Source organism: Gnatocerus cornutus, chromosome 2 (assembly GCF_029298725.1).
Source record: "Gnatocerus cornutus isolate USDA-ARS CGAHR chromosome 2, icGnaCorn1.1, whole genome shotgun sequence".
Lineage (NCBI taxonomy): Eukaryota > Metazoa > Arthropoda > Insecta > Coleoptera > Tenebrionidae > Gnatocerus > Gnatocerus cornutus.
This window is the reverse complement of record NC_142234.1, coordinates 4,695,053-4,714,192: the sequence shown is the minus strand read 5'-3', so window position 1 is coordinate 4,714,192 and position 19,140 is coordinate 4,695,053. Positions and strand designations below refer to the sequence as shown.

Here is a 19,140-nt window from a genome sequence, read left to right as displayed (position 1 = left end):
ATCTCTTAGTACCTAAAGATAGTAATGACCTTCATTAAGTTTTTTCAATCATAATAAACAAATCAGGAATTGGGGTAAAAATGTGGGAAATGCAAAAATAAAATCATAGGCGTCGACTATGTTAGGGTGGAGGGGTCAATTTACAAATAAAAAAAAGACTTGCCGTATGGTCAGGTTACATCCAAATATCAAGTAACCATTTTAAGATAAATTGTTTCACTCGTACGATTAATACTTACCCGTTCAATTCACACCCTTGTTACATAAATAACAATATTACATTTTTTAATTATTAAAACTTTATTATAACTAGAGCTCTATAAATGATAAAAAAACAACAAAATTAATCAGTTCAACAATTTTATAAACTCTTCTGGCGTCTTGTTCAAAATGTTGCTCGGATTTTCATAAAGATTCGCAGGATTATGAACACCTTCATACAACTGCTTGTATATTGCCAACAACACGTCGAAGGCTCTCTTCTGAACGGTCTTTTTATGTTTGGAGGACGAAAGTAGATTAATTTGTGGAAGCAACAAAGTATCTGGGGTCGTCAACAGGTAGTCCAGTTTCGCCTACAACAAAACATACTGTATCCTTTCCGATGCAACTTTAGCAATTACCAAAAAATTCTTCAAGTTCGTGGGTTCCATCCCCGGAATCCCCGACAGCGGTCCTTGCGTGTGATCTTGCAAAATGGTATAAATGGGCCCCAAGCTCAAATTCGCCACGAGAGAACTCGCCTGTTCAGAAGTCAGAGTGTCAATTTGAGCATCGGACTGCGCCTGTAATCGTTCCAAACGCTCGTCCATAAACTCGTACAAAGACAAACAGGTGTACATTGCGTACATGCAATTCAACATATACACCGCCATGTCGGTTGGAGGCAAGCGAGAGGCTTGTTCGTTTACCGCCCGCAAAAGCGGTTCCATGATGCACTGTGCGATCTGAAATCCGATTATGAAGTCGCAGTCACTAAACTTTGATCGGTACCTTTCCCATGTCACTTTCTCGTCCCTCGCTCATGCTAGCCGTCGACAACATGTCTCTTAGAGTGGCCAACAGGTTGTTGACGGCGGAAGTGGGAGAGAGATCTCTTGGAGGAGCCTCTACTCGGACGAGCACGTGGTTCACCTGTTGCTGAAGAGACGTCAAAAAGGTCTGTTCGCTACGTTCCTGCAGCTCTGTTAAAATCGACTCTAAGATTCCACCACTTGTGATCTTAGAGATGCACTTTTTGTAATAGCGAATTAAATTCGTGACGGCGTAAAGCACAGACGCTTGGCATGGGACATTCAAGATTTTTTCAATGCGGATTTTGAGGGGCTGACAAACCCCCTCGCAGATTGAGGAAAGAGCGTCGCTCAGAATTTCTTCTAAAGCTGAAACCACACGTTTATGAGAACTGCAACTGATTTCAGATAGTTATTACCGCTTTTATCGCACAATTTGACGAGTAAATGTAAACTTTGTTTTTCTATGGGTATAGCCTTGTTCAGCCATACCAACATATCCGTGACATAGATCTGAGGATCGTGTGCTCGCAGTTCAATTGGTGCCGGATTACCAGAAGGACCTCCCCGTGTTAAGGCATTGATAAACTCACCGACTAACACGGATCTGCGGGCTATGCAATACTCATCAATAATGTACCTGAAAGTCTGAATTAGAACCATTTTGGCATAAAACACGAACAGACTTGAATAAGAGTTGGCGTTCTTGTAGTCGCGCCATTGCCTGTGTAATCACGTCAGTTAAGTCTGGATTATCCACGTTTCTGCAATGGTGCTGGGTCCACCTATACAATCTTTCTAGGGCCCCTTCCTGGTGTAAAGTCATCTGTTCCATGATATCCAAAGCTAAAGTTTGGTGTCCTGATTGCATTAAAACCTTACAATCTGAGTGGATTTTCTGAATATGATCCAAAGCTGAGAAAATATCATTGGTCAAAGGGGTGTCGCGTTTTTGTTTATTCCCATGAAGAGCAACCAATTCTTGAGGGGTGAGCTGGAAGGCCTCCAAAAACGCGGCGGTGACTTTCTGCTGCATCTCATTTTTATCACTACAACAATTCTCATACACTCCAATACGAATAAATTAACTAAAAACTGACCTACTGTCTTGAAGTGTTTTGGTTTGCTCCAACAACTGCTTTGTCTGCATCTTCGCATTGTGCAACCTATTTGTCATTTCTTGAATGGACTTACTCATATCCGAAATATCATTATAAACGGCATCAAAACAGATTTTCACCTCCCGAAAAGAAGAAAGAAAATTCTCGTTAATGCCAAGACTGCGTTTTTCAATTTGACTGCGCAAATTCCGACGGGCTTGTAAGGTGTTTTCTTGGTAAAAAGTCGACAGTTGTTTCAGGGCCTCTAACGTGTCCTAAATTTGTAAAATAAGGAAATATAGGCGTTGAAAGGGGCACCGAGACTTACTTGGTCATTTTCCAATCTGATTTCCAAGACTTTGTTCAAACGTCGCGATAGTACGTTTTCTTTGTCGTTTTCCGGCATTTTCATTGTGTTTTACAGTTCATGGGGACAGGAAAAGGCTTTACGAAATCACTGGGTTAATTTTTAGGTTAGGATAGGATTTGACAAGTTGTCAGTGGAGTGACAACATTGCGTGGCGTCCTCTGTGGATGTAGTGTGGATTCACTTAAAATATCCGCGATATTTGAAATATTTTTCGGTAGAAATGAGGAGCTTTTAGATTTTTGGCCAAATTTCTGTGTTAGTAAGGTTTTTCGATTTCCAAATAATCAAAATCTGGACAATATCGAATAGGTGAAGAACCAAGATCATAAAAAACAGAAAATTTGTATAAAGATCAGAAATTTTGAGAGAACAAAAAATTTAAAGCTCAAAAGACTGCACATATGAAATATTCATGGAATAGTACAGTCAGCAGCAAACTTAATGTTGTATTATATACCTCTACTTTAATTTGTAAATGTGCACTATGTTTTTTTATACAGCCGTGGATTTATGAACGATTTTAGATATCAAGATTAATGATTGGCAAAGTTTGATAACATTCGCATTTTAATTGCTGAAATCTCACGATTCTGTTTTGTTTTTCTTGAGTGGGGAAAATGTAAAGTCTTCCTGAACCAGTTTAAAAAAAAGTCACAAGTTAAAGGAATTAAACAAAAAAATAATAGTAATTAATACTAAATAATAAGGTAAACGTACCAGTGCCTAACTTTGTCCTAATGGCTAATAGTATTTACTCAAAAACATTTAAAATAAGAAAGCGAAGCCAAAATTCGCCAATGTCTGCGATAGCTACACATATTTTAGAGTTATTAAAAAAAGCATTCTAATTTCCAAAGAAAAAAAAAGAGTTAAAATCAGCAAGAACATGCCTAACGTTTGGCGCAAAGTTGAAATCGAATAACACTAGGTAGAATAGCGGAGTATTTTAAATTTAAAGAAAACACACATTGGCCGTATATGTAAGTTCAAAATGTTGTAATATTAAGATAAGACATTAAAATCCATTTAAACCAATTACCTTTTAGAGGTAATTATTAAATACTAGGACACGAGCAAAGCTAAATAAAAACGCTCTTTTAATTTCCTTTAAAACAACATTATTTTTACGTTTGAGATTGATGAAAAGCATAATGAAATAAGCAATCATCTTTTTATTAACAAGAATATTGAAGTCATGTTGATTTTCAATTTTTAAACAATGCTCTTAAAGCTCTAATCGTTTAAGTGATTAGGAACTGGGACATTTACGTACCTTAGTCGCCAGAAGGCCAAATTTTTGAAGGTTCGACAAAACTACGATACATAGAGAGATGTGGTTTTCACCATCGTTTTCTTCGGGTTTTGTTTGCTAAGAATTCGATCTTAGATTTTCCGGAAGTCGAAATTTTGATAAAAAAAAATTATGACCATCGTTTTCCCGCTTATTTTTGGAGCAAACTTCCTTATTAGGGCTTATGTTGCGCAGATTCCAAATCCGGGCTCAAAATCCACGCACGACAACAAATAACTGAGGTATGGCCAATGAAAGTTTCGGATAGTGAAATTTTTAATGCTCAATATCTTCGAAACTTCGATAATTTGAATTTCTCCATAAATTGAAAAATTTCAATGTATTTTGGTTCCCTCGTTGATTTGAAGTAAAATCTAGAACTTTTTTTCCGCCAACACTATCATTTCATTTTCAACAAGAAAAACAAAAAACTTCTGAACAAGCCATTCTTAAAAATTCCATTGCAATTTTAAAATAAGATATTTTTGACTCTTTTAATAAAGGGCTCTTGGAAGTTTCGTCATAACATAAATCTGTTTCACCAGAAGAATTCAAAGCTTATGAAACATAAATTTTACGCCCATGAACTCATTTCTTTTGCTGCTAACTGTACATAAAGAATAAAATGAAAACTTAGAAATATATTTAAAGTTTATTGATAAATACACAATACAGAATTAATCTTTTCACATATTGCATGGAATTGGAAACATTTAATTACAATAAAATTCACAAATAACCACGGACAAAACAAAGGTTCTACAAATCTAATAATATAATGAATCAATTCTAGTAATACCAATCAGATTATTTAGGTCCTTAGCTAAAACAGGGCTTCAAAAGCCTTGAAACTTCGTTTCATACACTCATTTATAAAATATTATATTATAGCTTCAACCTTAACATCCGTGATATTCATATAACAATTGCTGTCAATATTATTGCATTAGTAACAATTTGGCTTCACTAACAACAATTTATTGTTTTTTCATTTATTTATAAAATGATAAATTTAGAATATTCTATGTGAAGGTCCTAGAAACTTGGTATGTATTGGCTAGCTATAGATTCTTTTAGTCCAAAATTTCCTAAATCTTTGATGTTCAGATTTTATCAAAAATAGTCTAGATTTACCCTCATTCCATGATTTTCTTTGAAGAATATATCCTTAGATTAATAGTTAGTTTAATACATTTCGTCCATAGTATGGCGGTGACAATTTAAAATTTATAAACAAAAACAAGCTAGCCAAATATATATTTTGAAAATCTAAAAATAAAAATGTCTTACGGTTACGAATATACATATAATACTTTTTTCAATATATTATAACTCGGTGAACTAAAGAATGTACAATTACACAAACTGAGATCCACTTTGATTGTAATCTACACTTTTTTACAGCATATTGTTACAATTCCAGTGATGTAAAAAAATATAGAATATTTTATTCATGGCAGTTGCTTATATAAAGTTAATAATATTTCATTTTCAAATTAATGCCAATAGTGGAATCGACAAACTCAATACGAGATTCGAGTAAAAATTGCAATTATACACCATACAAAAACGACTAGGCTTGCAGTCTATAGGCAATTCTTAAAGCATACTATATCCTCTAATATACAAACTAGAAAAATCATATTCAAAATAAATAAAGTAGCATAAAATCTTCAATTAATCCACTAACATAATAAGTCGAATGTTTGCAAGTTTTAATCTCACACAAAATTAAAACTGTGCGACGTACTTTAATATTCATTTAAAAATATTGCTGCCATTATAAAATAAATACCTGAAACAAACATTTTCACTTTATATAAAGTTTATTCTAAAATACTTAGCGTAGTTTGTGTTTAGAAGAGGAACACTTGTGTGTCATAACTTTAGTATTTGGCAGTAAATTCAAGACACCACAATTACGATATGATCGGGTTTTAAATAATATATGTATTGCTTCAAATAACGGCATTTAAATAGAATTGCACAAACACAGAAATAGAATGACAAGCTACGTCTAGTCAGTCGTATCGTCAAGGCAATTGAGTACGCCACAAAAAATCTCAGTCAACGAAATAAGGTACGCGGATTCGATGGAAAAATCTATGTGAGAAGATCAATTTTATTTCTGTGTTCAGTTACAATCGCTTTTTGATTGAATTATCTTGAGACTAAATGGTGTCGTTTGCAGACTTTTGGACCCAATCAACAGATTGATTTGGAATATCCGAGTCAAAAAGTTTCCGTCACAGACAGCAAAACTACAACTTCAAATATTTCACCCTGTGACTGGTTGAGCGGGATAAAAATATTGGAAATTAGCCATTTTCCATAATTTGTACTGTCACAATGAGAAAACGATTTATGCGTTTCTTCAGACTATATACACAGTAACATAACGTCAACTATATTCAAACATTTGTACAAGTCCTAGACATATTTGTGCAACATGAAATAATAAATTAAGTACTAAACAATATATAAGTTAATTTATTAAATATCAACTGGTAAAATGATACAAAATGGACCACCATCATCACAAGTTGATCAAACTCTTATCTGCAAGAAAGGCATAAATCTTTACAAACACAACGATTACGTGTCAATAAATTAAAACAATCTAAAGAGAGCATACATTAATTTGTTTTCAAAATCTGACTGTTTATTTCCTCTATACTAATTTCTTTCTTGAAGGCACTATCTCCAATTATTGTGCCTTGATTCGAAGACTCATCATAACCTGAATCTGAACTACTATCACTAAACATTTTAGTAACATTAGTTTCGACGACTTCCGCATCAACCTTTGTCTCGCTTGACGGCAATTTGCATTTTTCCAAACGCGATGTGCATGCTTTCAAAAACCTTTGATCTACGATTATCTCACCGCATAAACCTTTGAAGATTGTCCCGCAGCATATTGTTTCCCTGAAAAAATTCGCCCATTAACTTTACATCTTTCACATTTGCAAGAAATTTACCTTTTCCAGTAGTCCGAATTAATAAAATCACTAACTTCTGGAAGACTTCCGTCCCTCTTCTTAGCCTGTCCTTTGTGCCTACGACTTTTGATTGCCACATTTTCCTCGCAATCACTCTCTCGAGGACTCGCTGTCCTGCTTGAGCCTCCACTTGGTCCATCCTCGCATAAGAAGTCCACATCGGCCATATCAACATCTTCATTTCCATCGCTTTTGTCGGATAACGTTGGGCTGTACTCCCTCTCGAAATGCTTCTTCTTCTTCAACTTTTCTCCACCATCGTCGATTTTCTTACTTTTGCTCTTGAACTTTGACATCGACTTCATTCCAGGACCGGCTCGAGCGTCCACCACCTGATTCGGATACCATAATTGCATTTTAGTTTGGGAGAACATTTCAGAGAAAAAGTGTTTTGTGACAAATGAAGGACTGTCGTCTAAATAATGAATCCTTCACGACGGAGGCCATGGCATACTCTGTAATTAGTCTAGTCATTTTCTCTGATGCGACTCATTAGTTTTTGGTGAATAGACGCTGCGCTCGAAGATTTAAAAAGATAAAAACTGACAGTGACAAAGATCCATCAACTGACGAAGAACAGGAGGTTAAAGTTATGTGACCGATTTTGATTAAAATACATAAAAACGGTCTCACATCGGACGGACTTTCTCCGTGGAAAATTAGATTAGTTCTTTTAAGACAAGGAGTCTATAAATTAAGTGTTGTGGGAACAATATTTAAAACATTAAAAACAACTAAGTGTTACTAGAAAAGAAGTATTCACACCAAAGCAATTGAAATTCAAGTGAAGCTTTTTTGTTGGTGACTGTAGCAGTTGGTTCTATTGGTAAACCGAGTATAACTCGATGGAATTTTTAGAAATATTTCAAGAAACCCGCAACATAAACACAAAGTTTCTAAACTCCACCAATGAGTCCGTAAAGAAGTTGTATTTAAGTCTTCGATTTCTGACGCTTTCAATTCTGTGGCTTGATGCAAGAAAGGCCAATTTCGAAAAAACATGATATTGAGATAATAATTATGGATTCCATAACTATCGTCAAATAGTGCTGTTGTTGTTAAAAAAATCCTTTCTTTTCTACTTTTTTATTCACACTTATTTATAGTACATATTGAACAAATGAACTCCAAAAAAATTAAAAAAATTAATTAGATTGGCTCTATGTTTAAAAAATATTTGCTAAAATGGTCAGATTGGCCTTTTCAAAATTGCATATCTGATGGAATAGTGCAACGTAAAAACGGTAATTTTCAAACTTTTTCGTTTCGTTTAAAGTAAAAAACTTATTAAATTCTAATACAATTAATTTTGACCCTAAAATTTACATTAAGGGCTATTTTTTTTTTAGGTAAAATATTGAAAAAATAGATAAATACAAAACTTCTGAAACATCTTATGCAGAAGAAGATTACATTAAACCATTTACAGTATGTCCCCGGATTGAGTTTACAAGAGGAAAAAAAACGTTATTTTTCATTTTACAAAAAAATGACAAAGGAATAACATTTTTTGCTTAATTTAAAATAAATAAATCTTTATTTAAAACTTTAATATGTATTATCAAGCTGTGTTCTTAAAATCGAAAAAAACAAAAAATAACGAAAAACTTTTCAATTTTGCAAAAAATGTCAAAGGAATGAAATTTGTTCCTTAACTCAAACCAATTTCCACTGTTTGATTGACCCATTACCTGTTTTAGCACATAGTTCAATTCTAACTCGTAATTCTCTAAGACTGTTTCGAATTTTCTCAATTATTCTTAAGGATGCAATTGCATTTCATTTCCAATTTTTTAATACTTACACATTATTGGGTAAATTTTTCTTTAATCTTTAACGCACTATTTAATGTTGTGAATCCACAGCCTGCTATTATTTAAATACGATTACAAAATTTAATAAATAAAAATAATAAAAAAAAATAATTTTAAGAGTACAGTCGCGATCAAAATATTTTGGACATTTTTTTGACATGTTGAAAATTTGAGTGTAGGCTATGCATTACTGTCAATTTGACATGTGAAACTCACGCAATTTTGTCAAAAGTGACAGTAGCAATGAAATAAATAAAGGGTGCTTCACACTTTATGACAATCTAATGACTTTGACGTCCAAAATAATTTGGACGCGACTGTACAAACTAATAATTTTGAAATTTTAATTGCAGATTTATCTGTTTTGAAATAAGCAAAAAATGTTATTTGTTTGTCATTTTTTTGTAAAATGGAAAATAAACTTTTTTTCCCTCTTGTGAACTCAATCCGGGGACATACTGTATAAATCCCTTCTAAAAGAGTTGACACACTGAGGTAAGAAACGGCAAGACTTCAAATCATTACCTTTTTTGGAATTTAGTGGCAACGGTGTGGTATGTAAAGTTTTTATTGAAATAATTTGGAATAAGTTTTTTTTTGACGTAATCTCAGTAAATTTAAAATTTTAAAAGTTTCTTCCCTATGAATGAATACTTTATAATTTATTTTGCCTAGACTTAGACTAATTGAAGCCATTTAATAAAAAATCAATGAACAGCAATTCTTTAAAATTAAAAAAATATTTTTATGCATGCTCCTGATATTTCCTGTTGATGCTCCTAATTAAGTTAAATTAGTTAAAGCTAATTAGTTTTTAGGTAATTCAATTTACGGTAAGTCACATTAACACTCCAACGTGTATGAGATAAGCCGTTCTCTTGACAAATCTGGAAGTTTCAAAATATGAAATATTTTAGTTTTGACCTTAAAGCAATAAAACAGCATTGTATTTGCCCTATACAACAAAAAATCTCAAAATTTTGTGATTGGCCTTTCTTGCTCTAAGCCACAGAATTTACGATTTCTTGGTGTTTAAAAGTTTCCAAATTTTATAGTTTTTTACATATTCAAAATTTCTAGAAATTTTCTGTATATTTCTTGGGTTTAAAATTGTCTTTAATCCTTAAAGAACGTCCACACTAAAGCAACATAGAGCAAATTTTGTGTTTCTGTACCATGCTTTTTGAAACATTCCCAAATGTTCCTGAAAGTTCCAACTTGGATTACCAATAGAACCAACAAAAAAGTTTCACTGGATCGTGAAAAACATTTCTAGAAACATGTAACAGAAACATAATTGTTCTATGTTGCTTTGGTGTGGACGCACCTTTAGATATTTTGAGACCCACGTTTTGTTTCAAGCTTTTCAGTTGGATTTAGATTGGACAATTTCTCAGTTTTAAATTGCAAAAATTGACTAAGAACACCAGTTGAGAAAAAAGAAGCTACAATAAAAAAAGAACAGAATGTCAAGAAATAAAAAGCAATAACAAGAAAACATGACGCGAAAATGGAGTCAGACAGAAACCAATTCCTAGTTCATTGACTGTTGTTAAATGAATGAGCAACGGTCCAAAAAAGCGCACAAAAACCGTCCCATTCTGCTATTTATTCCAGCCGCAAGAACTTTTACTTTCGTTAGAACCGCCTTTAACACACCGAACTAGAAAACTCTACTTACATGTTTCCAATTACGATCAGATCCCTCAGGTAACTTCTTCCATCTCTTGACCAAAAGAACACAAGCATTGCAGATTTCCCCTTGTCTCGGTTCGGAGAGCTTGAAACATTTCATGAAATCCTCTTCGTACTTCTTGCTATCGGTGAACCTGGAACTATTTTTGGTGTTAGCATTGTATTTTTACCTCACATTTTAAACGTACCTGCTAGATTTAGCCTTACAAATACAGCAGCCAGTAGATGATCTATATACCTTAGGTCTATGGAAGGAAAACATGTTGGGGCAGGGGGTGTAGCGCCTAGACTAATAAAAATCTGAAAAACAAAACCGTTCATTAATCTTCAAGTTTTAGTCTCACAAGAACGTGTCGCATTTTTCAGTCTAGCACCTACGTTGCAATTTCTCTTTGTCATAGTTTCCAACGCGAATCAAATCGTTATAATTTTTATGACGCGCAGCAAGTAGAGTAGAACTAAACGGCAATGGATTTTCTTTTGGTGTAGAATTTGTAACATATTCAGAGTGGACGCCGGAGCAACCTTGAGATTACAATGAACCCTGAAATAAGTGTATAAACAGGTCAACGACCAATGGACGTTAGATGTAATCTACATTAACAGAGAATTCAAGTATCTCCCTATCTTGACTATTGATGGCACTTTGGCAAAAATATGATAAAACAAGATTCTAATCGGCTTTGTTTCTATTTGATTGACACTGAACTGTAATCTGGCCTTGCACACATGTAAAATTAGCCGCATTGAAAATTTCTAATACTTTTTAATTTTGCTGACAATGACATTCGACTTGTAATTGTTCAAATTTCCAAGTAAGGAAAAAGACTTTCCTTTGACCTTCCTCACGATCCAATCAATCTTCACAATCACCTGACATTGACCAAGTCGATGTTAACATTGACCGGTTTAAAAAATCAAGACGGAAAGGGCACAAACCGATCACCCGAATGTTGAACGTATTGTTTTACCCAACCAATGATTGTAAATACAAGGCTATCAATACACCAAAGGTTCGGTAATGTAATTTCCTTAGCTAAAAACGTTCGATAATGATGGAAGACCGTAAGCGTGGTAATGATCGTTTTTGAAACAATCGGTTTGATGGTCGGTTTATTACCAAATCGAAGAGCTGAGCTCACTTTCCGATAAAATTAAGTACCTGGTAGCAATAACTACGTGCTATAAAACAGTAACATGTATGAAATTGTGCTTATTTTGTATATCAATGTGTTTCATCACATCACAATGCTGCCATGATAAAGCTGACTGTACATTTTTACATTTCCAGAAAATCGTTACCACACAACCTTAAAAAATTGCAATAAAAGAATGTGAAATTCGCGAGTTAAAAATTTGATTGTCATTGAAGAGAAGGCGATAAAATGTAATTTCAGGTGTGAAGAGATCAGAGAAAGTGTAAAGAGAAAGAAAAAGAGTATTGTTATTGTTGATTCCACCAATTTTTTTGAATTCTTTAGTTATGTTCTTTAAATGCTTTCCATATAAATTAAAATCAGTTTCTTCGTATTAAAGTCTTTCGAGTTTGATGTGAACTAAAGCAAAAAACAATAGGAAATCTGAAGTGGAAGGCAAAACGAGAAAGCTCTCCAAAAACGAAAGATGATGAACAGTTGCAGAAGAAAAAAGAATAAAAAACTAAACTGAACCCGAACCTTACTATCATCACAACAAAACAACTTGACAAATCATCAGTTCAATGCCACAAACAGTAAATTACTAATCTTGAAGAATTACTAATTATGTAACTCTGTTTATAACTGAGATTAATTTAATCTCTGGATTATTTATAGCTGCTTGTACTTAGATAAATGCACAAAACAGAGAAACTAGTTATTGTTGTTTTATTACCATGTAAACACTATGATAAACTGGGTTTTTAGTTGGAGAGGTTTTGCACATAAGGAGTAATTAAAACGAAATCACAAGAGTTGATTGATTTTTATAATATGAAAACAGGATTATTTTGAGCTCCATGGGCGTGGCATTTTTTCAGTCGACCATGTGTTTACATCGTTTCAAAACAACTTCTTTGACAACAAAACAGCAAATCATTAGCATGTTTGTAAAAAGTCACAACGACTAAATTACTTTCGTTACGCGTTGACCATTGTTGATAAAAACTTATTTATACATTAAATGTTCTTAAACTCCACAACAAAACCTTGTTAATGAATGTAAATCGCGATAACGCCATGTCATGAGTATATTTTTCCACAATGTAAATGATATTTGCTATTTCTGGTCCGTGTTTACAGCGAAGAAATAACACAGCTTATCTTTCAGTAAACACCTGATAAGTAGATATCTCAAGACCACAACAGCGTAAAAGCCTGACCTGTGTAACGCCGCCCGAAACTCTTCTTCGCAAATCAAACTTCTAATAAGAAATTAATTGAAATTCATAAGAGGTCGCGGTGTAGGACGAATCCTCGTCTGAGGCGCCAGAGGCCCCGCCACATAAACATGGTAACGGTCGCGAAGATTAAAATAGATACACAACGACCGTGATTCGATTTTGCACAGTGGTTTGCGTGCGGATACGTGGAAGGTATCATCCTGCAAAATGATGCACAAAGGTAAAAAACTTCAAAGGGCGTTCACCCACGGTGACATCCACGCGCCGAAGACACGATAATTGATCCAAGGAATCGAAGTTTGAAATGAGACCAACATGTCGATACCATGTTATTAAAAAGTCATTTATGTTTACTTTTACCTGGAATGTACGTTTACACTGAACAAATAAAATGATTGTGGTGTTGACAAAGCTTAGAAACACAATACAAATGATACTTTCAGATTCATAATACACGGTTCATGTTATCCAAAGAAAATGATATGATGTAACTGAATTATAAACATTTCAAGTTGCTTCCTAAAGTCTTCGGTTTCCTGGGACTGTCTTCTTTTATAACAAAGAAAAATATGCATGTTATGTTATGTTTTACTCTGCAATTTCTGTAAGGACTAAAACTAATTTTCTTCATTTTCCTACTTCAATTCACTGTAACTGCGAAGTGGAGATATGATAAGAAACTTGAGTCGGATACCAAAGGTCTGCAACTCATTCTAATGAGAAAGTGAACTGTGGAAAATATAATATCAACCACAGATTTTTCTTCTGTTCTTGGTAAAAATTGACAAAAATTACTTCTATTAAATATTTTGAATCATTAAATGGGAAAATAGTACCAATCATCTAATTGTAAATCTAAAGTAGAGTCAAAACTGATCTCAAAATACACATGAACATGTATTATAACAGGGATTATATTAGCACTTTCAACAATGGATGTCATAAATCAATGAAAAAAATAGCTTGAGGTCAATGACACTGCTTAAATGTTTGTGATATTATGCAGCACAAAAAGAAAAGAACAACTGCTTCTGTTTCATTTAACAATTTATCGTAACGAACTATGTACTCAACATAAACGACAAACAAACAATAAGGGTAATAATTACATAAATAAAAACCTGAAAAAATTGCAATGGCCGTAATGAAAAAAAAAGGTATGTAAGTATAAACATTAAAAACTGGATCTTGTTTAACTGAAAGAACAACAAATCAGACAACCAAAAACTGCTCTGCAGTGTATGGAAACAATTAAAAACAAAAAAATATTATAGATAAAAGTGGAAAATAAATCATGCAAAAACTTGTTTAACAATAATGTGCAGAAGCAGTCGGCATATCCTAGGAGGCAACTTATTAGAATGGCGGTTAAATAAAATCCCCGGGAAAAGAGAAAACAATGCAGAAATAGTAAAAAAAAAATAAGATTAATTGAAAAAACAACGGCATTCTATGAGAGAAAGTGTTACCAAAAGGCTGAAACAACGGACAATCTGATACTGACATAAATTTAGTTTGTATAGAAAGAACTAAAGAGGACAAGAATCAAAATAGTATATTATGAAACGCGTTTCATAATGAACATTTTGCCGCACGCACGTTTTTAAGACACAACGAGCGCAGCGAGAGTCATAAAGTAGGAAGTGCGGCAAAATGCATTATGAACAAGTACCATACGGTATTTTTTCTATTTCGTCTTAGTTTAAACGGAAAAACTTGATTTCGAAATCTAGGGAATTTTAGGGTAGTTGGCATTTGCAAATGTTCGGGAAAAAAAATCGCCAAATCCAATTTCAGTCAGTTTGACAGGTGTGACGTTTTGAGGTTACCGGAGCGCAAGGGAACCAAGAGAGCGAAGATGTTTATCATGATCGTGATGGTTCTCTTGCATCCAAAGAGTTTTTCTCCAATGAATTATTAAGCCAAGTGCAACAAGAAATAATAGTGTATTGATCGATTTATCATGGTTTATCAAAACCAAAATCTAAATTGTCGACGTTGACGGCAGGTTGACGGTTTGTCTGCTGCAAACCTAAGAAAAATATATCGTCGGTTAAGAGTGTTAACCTGCTAACTCCAGTAGCGCAAATTTTACAGGAGGGAAAAAAAACTTAATAATTTTATTAAAAAGATATTTATGAAAGAACACAAATTACAAACGGGTTAATACTATTCGAATTATTACATAGTAATAATTTAAAAATAACTCCCAAATTAATACTTTATAGCATTGTATACTTGGAGATAACAACTTTCTATGATTTTTTTTTTAATTTAGGAGTTAGCAGGTTGTCTGAATACAAAAGCGATAAATAACGTTTTATCAGTTGTATTGGAAAAAATTAATAAAAGTAGTAATAATTACAAAATTTAAAATGAATGTCGTCTTGTAATAATTATTATTACTGTTACAGAAAAAATTATTCATGTCACGTCATTAAAAAAAATCAATATTAAGACGATAAGGTCCTTGACAGTAATAAAACGTTATAAAAAGTGGACTTTTCTTTAAGCTAATTTTCAAAAACAAATTTTGCAAACTACAAAGAACAATTTTTAAAGTCACAAAAATCTCAGCGTGGACACAAATTTGTTGTTACTGGAGATAGCCGCAATTCGGGCTCAACCGCAAACTCTGCAGTTAGCAGGTATTCGTATCATCAATATTTTATTTTTATAGTCAAATATTGAGTAAAATGTTTTTTCATTATGAACGCGAAATAGAAAAATATATATTATAAAAAAAAGAAAAATTTATTAAAAAATAAATTTGTGATCAAAACAAACTTTGGAAACGTGGAGTCATGTCTCTTACTAATATAAATACTAAATATATCAAGTATGACATGATTTCAATCAATTCCTGTGAATCTTTTGTTCACAACTTCACCGCAAAAACGTTTACCACATTTTGACACTTTAATTTGCACCTGTCAATTATAGCAGTTGGAAGACAACATGCCTCCTCATACCAACGCTTGCTTTGATGACATTTTTTCTTGCTCGCGCGTTAATTTATTGAACATTTCACCATCTTGTAGTAGAATTTAAACACTGCAATCTCAGGTACAATTTTATCAACACATATTGATTGATCGGTTTTAAAAAATGTGTAATCAATGCAAACTACTGTTATTATCAAGCAATTACGCTTATGACTTTTGAATTATTGTAAATGACAGTCTGTATTCAATAATAGCTATAATAGTTGAGCATCAAAGTGATAATCGTCGGCCATGATGAATAGACGCGCTGTCGCTAAGAAGCCGGTTGCACGCAATGAGCGTCCAGCGCTGCATATTTTGGTTACGCATGTCTTCTCGCCAATGGGCGCAATTAACAATTTAAGAAACTTGTTATTTCATTTCACTTTGAAATTATTTGAATGCACCAGATTAACATTCTCGTTCCATTGAGTGGGCGTTTGACCATATTTCATACAATTTAAATATTTTCTACAACATGCAACGGATATTTAATTGTAAAACATTTGCATTGCAGACAGATGCTAGACTCATTAATGAGTTGAACGCAAACAAACATTGAAATTGTCATTTACAAAACGACCAACTAACGAGTGCCATTCTTTGTTTGAGCATGTTTGAAATATAGAAAATTGGGTATAATTATAAAATTTTTCGTAAAACTGCAAGCATTGTCACGTAATCAAGAAATGCCCGGCGCCACGACCAACTGGTGAAGAAATTCGAGCACTTTCTACGTTTTCAGACCCCCAAGAAAGAATTGGTGTCAAGTTCATCGAATGCAATATTCGAGAATTAAGGGTTGTACAGTACCTAAACTCGAAAGAAATGAATCAAATCATCTGTAAAAGAGTCTCTTTTGATGGAATTACAAAACTGGAACAAGTTTAACACGTGCATATTGAGAGAAAGCGGCCTACGTGCCAAACGTCCCGATTGCATGAAGCAGCGAGATAACAACCAATGCATAATTCCAGATGCATTTAAACAATGCAACGATAATTTCGATAAATTTTAGCAACAGGCATCGATTTTTCATCGTGAATCGTCCAAATGCTTGCATTTTATTTGACCTGCTTACAATGCTGCAAGACCGTGCTTTAACAAACGCTACCTCAGACTTGAAATGACGCCAAAGAAAAAATGCGATTTTTAAATGAACTACGTGATAATTTTGAATGACATTCATTGCAAACGAAAAGTATGACTTAAATGTATCGAATCTCACTGAAATCATTCAATATTTTCATGTAGTTTTATAGAAAAACTTGACAGAAAATGTGATAGTTCACTTACCAATACAACACAGATGACGGCTGGAAACACAGCTCAACCACCGCGCACTCTACGCCGCAACCAACGCACGCATTGAACGATTTTAAATCTTCACCCCCGACGTCGACTCCCCCTGAAGCGCCCGTCATAATCACAAAACAGATTTAATAAGTTGACACCGTCGAATCAAACTCTCAAAGATCGTTTCTTTTTGGTACAAAACCGAAGAGCTAGATGCTGTTTTGACCGTGACATCCGGCGTGACGTCAAATTTTGAGATGACATTTCCTTCTATAACAGAAATGTTCGTAATGATGACCGCGGAAAATACAGACTGATTCGTCGTGTTGACGAGTTTAATAGTCCCTTTGTGGCTTGAGTTCGGGTTTACAACCGGAAAACCGCCCTTGATATGTCTAAAAATCCTGTTTTTTCGTAATTTTCGGTGTCCCCCTGGTGGTGATTCGCGGAAGCATTTCGACAGGTATGCAAGTCACGCCTACTTAAAATAAGAAAGAAAGAGGAATCAGCTGATTGTGAAAATGTAATCGAAAAGTGTTTATGAGCCCCCTATGCAATTTTCGTCCCTCGATCAGTATTAAGAGACGGCATTTCGGCAGCCCTACTTATCTCGGATGACGTAGAACGTGCTTTAACGAGATTATCTCAGTGAAGTTGCTTTCTTTCAATACTCTTTGATTCTTCTTGAGTAGCTGGTAAACTAGACCTAGGTGGTGAGATTCAGATGGCGAATAGCTCAGGAACTCACAATTTTAAAGTAGTTTTGTTGGGGGAGGGCTGTGTGGGAAAAACTAGTCTTGTTCTTAGATATGTTGAAGACAAGTTCAACGCCAATCATGAAACGACAGTTCAGGTAAAGATTGTTTTCAACTCGACTTTATTTATCACCTCTTTGTAGGCCTCTTTTCTAAACAAGAAACTCAACATTGAAGGTAAACGTATAAATTTGGCGATTTGGGACACTGCAGGTCAGGAAAAGTTCCACGCGCTAGGCCCCATTTACTACAGATCCTCAAATGGAGCTGTCCTCGTCTATGACATCACAGATGAAGACTCTTTTCAGAAAGTGAAAAGTTGGGTGAAAGAACTGAGGAAGATGTTAGGGACAGATATCTGTCTAGTGATTGCTGGGAATAAGACTGATCTTGAGAAGAGTAGACACGTTAGCTTAGAAGATGCTGAAACGTAAGTTTTTTACCCCATCTAATGAAAACTCATTTTGATTTGTAGGTACGCTAATAAAGTAGGAGCGATTCATTTCCAAACCTCTGCAAAACTGAATAAAGGTGTAGAAGAGATGTTTCTTACACTGACACAGAAAATGCTAGAGACTGTTGAAGAAAAAGAAGCGCAGAATGCTCCTTTATCTAGACAGAACTCTCAGAGACGAAATGTGGTTGTGGTTGATGATGATCAAGTTCCGCCACCTCCTACAAGACAGTGCTGTGGAAACTCATAAATTATTGTTGTATCAGTTGTTTTATTGTACATATTTATATAATTTTCATTTTATGTAATTTTAATTTAGGAAATATCTTTACAATTTCAAATTTCCTTTTATGTGGGAACTGGAGATTGGACTGCAACGGCATAAATATATGAATATTTCAGCTTGACTAGCGAATTCTAAATGGAACTGAAAATTTTAGTTTGTATTTAAAAAAAAAATTGGTTACAGTGACGGCCAAATTGATTTTTCGTCATTGTAAAACGGGTCGATTATTAAATTACTAACACCAATTAGGCGATAAATTATTAAAGGTGCTGATGCATTAAAAAATAGTTAATTATGGTACAAATGAGTTAACTTAGATATTGCACACGAAGAGTATAGTCATCCTGCGAGGCTATGGAATGAGTAATATTTAATAACCTAGGAGTGCCATATAATGTTTTATTTACTATTTCGCAATTTTCGACAGTGATAGCAGCTAACGTCATTATTTCTACAGTAATAATTATAATTATTTTGGATTAAATGTAGGATTTATGTTACGTTAAAGTCTCGATTAGCACTGTCCCAACTTCATTTTGGCCCTCACTGTACTTACCTTGAACAATTCCTTCCATTAGCAGCAAATTAATGTCATTTTTATTCGCAAATAATTTTATAAAAAAAAAGTAGAGCCAACCTAACCTAACGGAAATAAAAAAATTACGATTGTTTGGTTTTCTTTATTTGGTTGCATTGTGAT

The 19,140-nt window shown here is 34.0% G+C and overlaps 3 protein-coding genes across 4 annotated transcripts; 1 reads left to right on the top strand and 2 right to left on the bottom strand.

Annotated features, from left to right (window-relative positions):
- Positions 1-281: 281 nt before the first annotated feature.
- Positions 282-2,655, bottom strand: Cog6 (conserved oligomeric Golgi complex subunit 6). The gene is made up of 7 exons (XM_088030903.1): positions 2,442-2,655; positions 2,114-2,388; positions 1,700-2,062; positions 1,433-1,653; positions 994-1,382; positions 624-947; positions 282-575 (listed from the first exon to the last, which is right to left on the bottom strand). Exons 1-7 carry the CDS (start codon positions 2,523-2,525, stop codon positions 348-350), a joined length of 1,884 nt encoding a protein of 627 aa, XP_087887029.1. The 5' UTR covers positions 2,526-2,655; the 3' UTR covers positions 282-347.
- A 1,752-nt stretch (positions 2,656-4,407) lies between these two features.
- On the bottom strand, positions 4,408-17,052 carry LOC148178234 (SIN3-HDAC complex-associated factor). Of its 2 annotated transcripts, none has more exons than XM_088029934.1 (5): positions 16,946-17,052; positions 10,474-10,585; positions 10,272-10,425; positions 6,756-7,108; positions 4,408-6,702 (listed from the first exon to the last, which is right to left on the bottom strand). In XM_088029934.1, exons 2-5 carry the CDS (start codon positions 10,545-10,547, stop codon positions 6,411-6,413), a joined length of 873 nt encoding a protein of 290 aa, XP_087886060.1. In that variant the 5' UTR covers positions 10,548-10,585; positions 16,946-17,052; the 3' UTR covers positions 4,408-6,410. The 2 variants fall into 2 exon arrangements, with proteins under 2 accessions (XP_087886060.1, XP_087886061.1); XM_088029935.1 differs by lacking the exon at positions 16,946-17,052 and adding an exon at positions 10,664-10,681.
- Positions 17,053-17,177: 125 nt separating this feature from the next.
- Rab21 (RAS oncogene family member Rab21) lies at positions 17,178-19,109 on the top strand. The gene is made up of 3 exons (XM_088029936.1): positions 17,178-17,798; positions 17,844-18,130; positions 18,176-19,109. The coding sequence occupies exons 1-3, from the start codon at positions 17,670-17,672 to the stop codon at positions 18,402-18,404; spliced, it is 645 nt and encodes a 214-aa protein (XP_087886062.1). The 5' UTR covers positions 17,178-17,669; the 3' UTR covers positions 18,405-19,109.
- Positions 19,110-19,140: the final 31 nt, after the last annotated feature.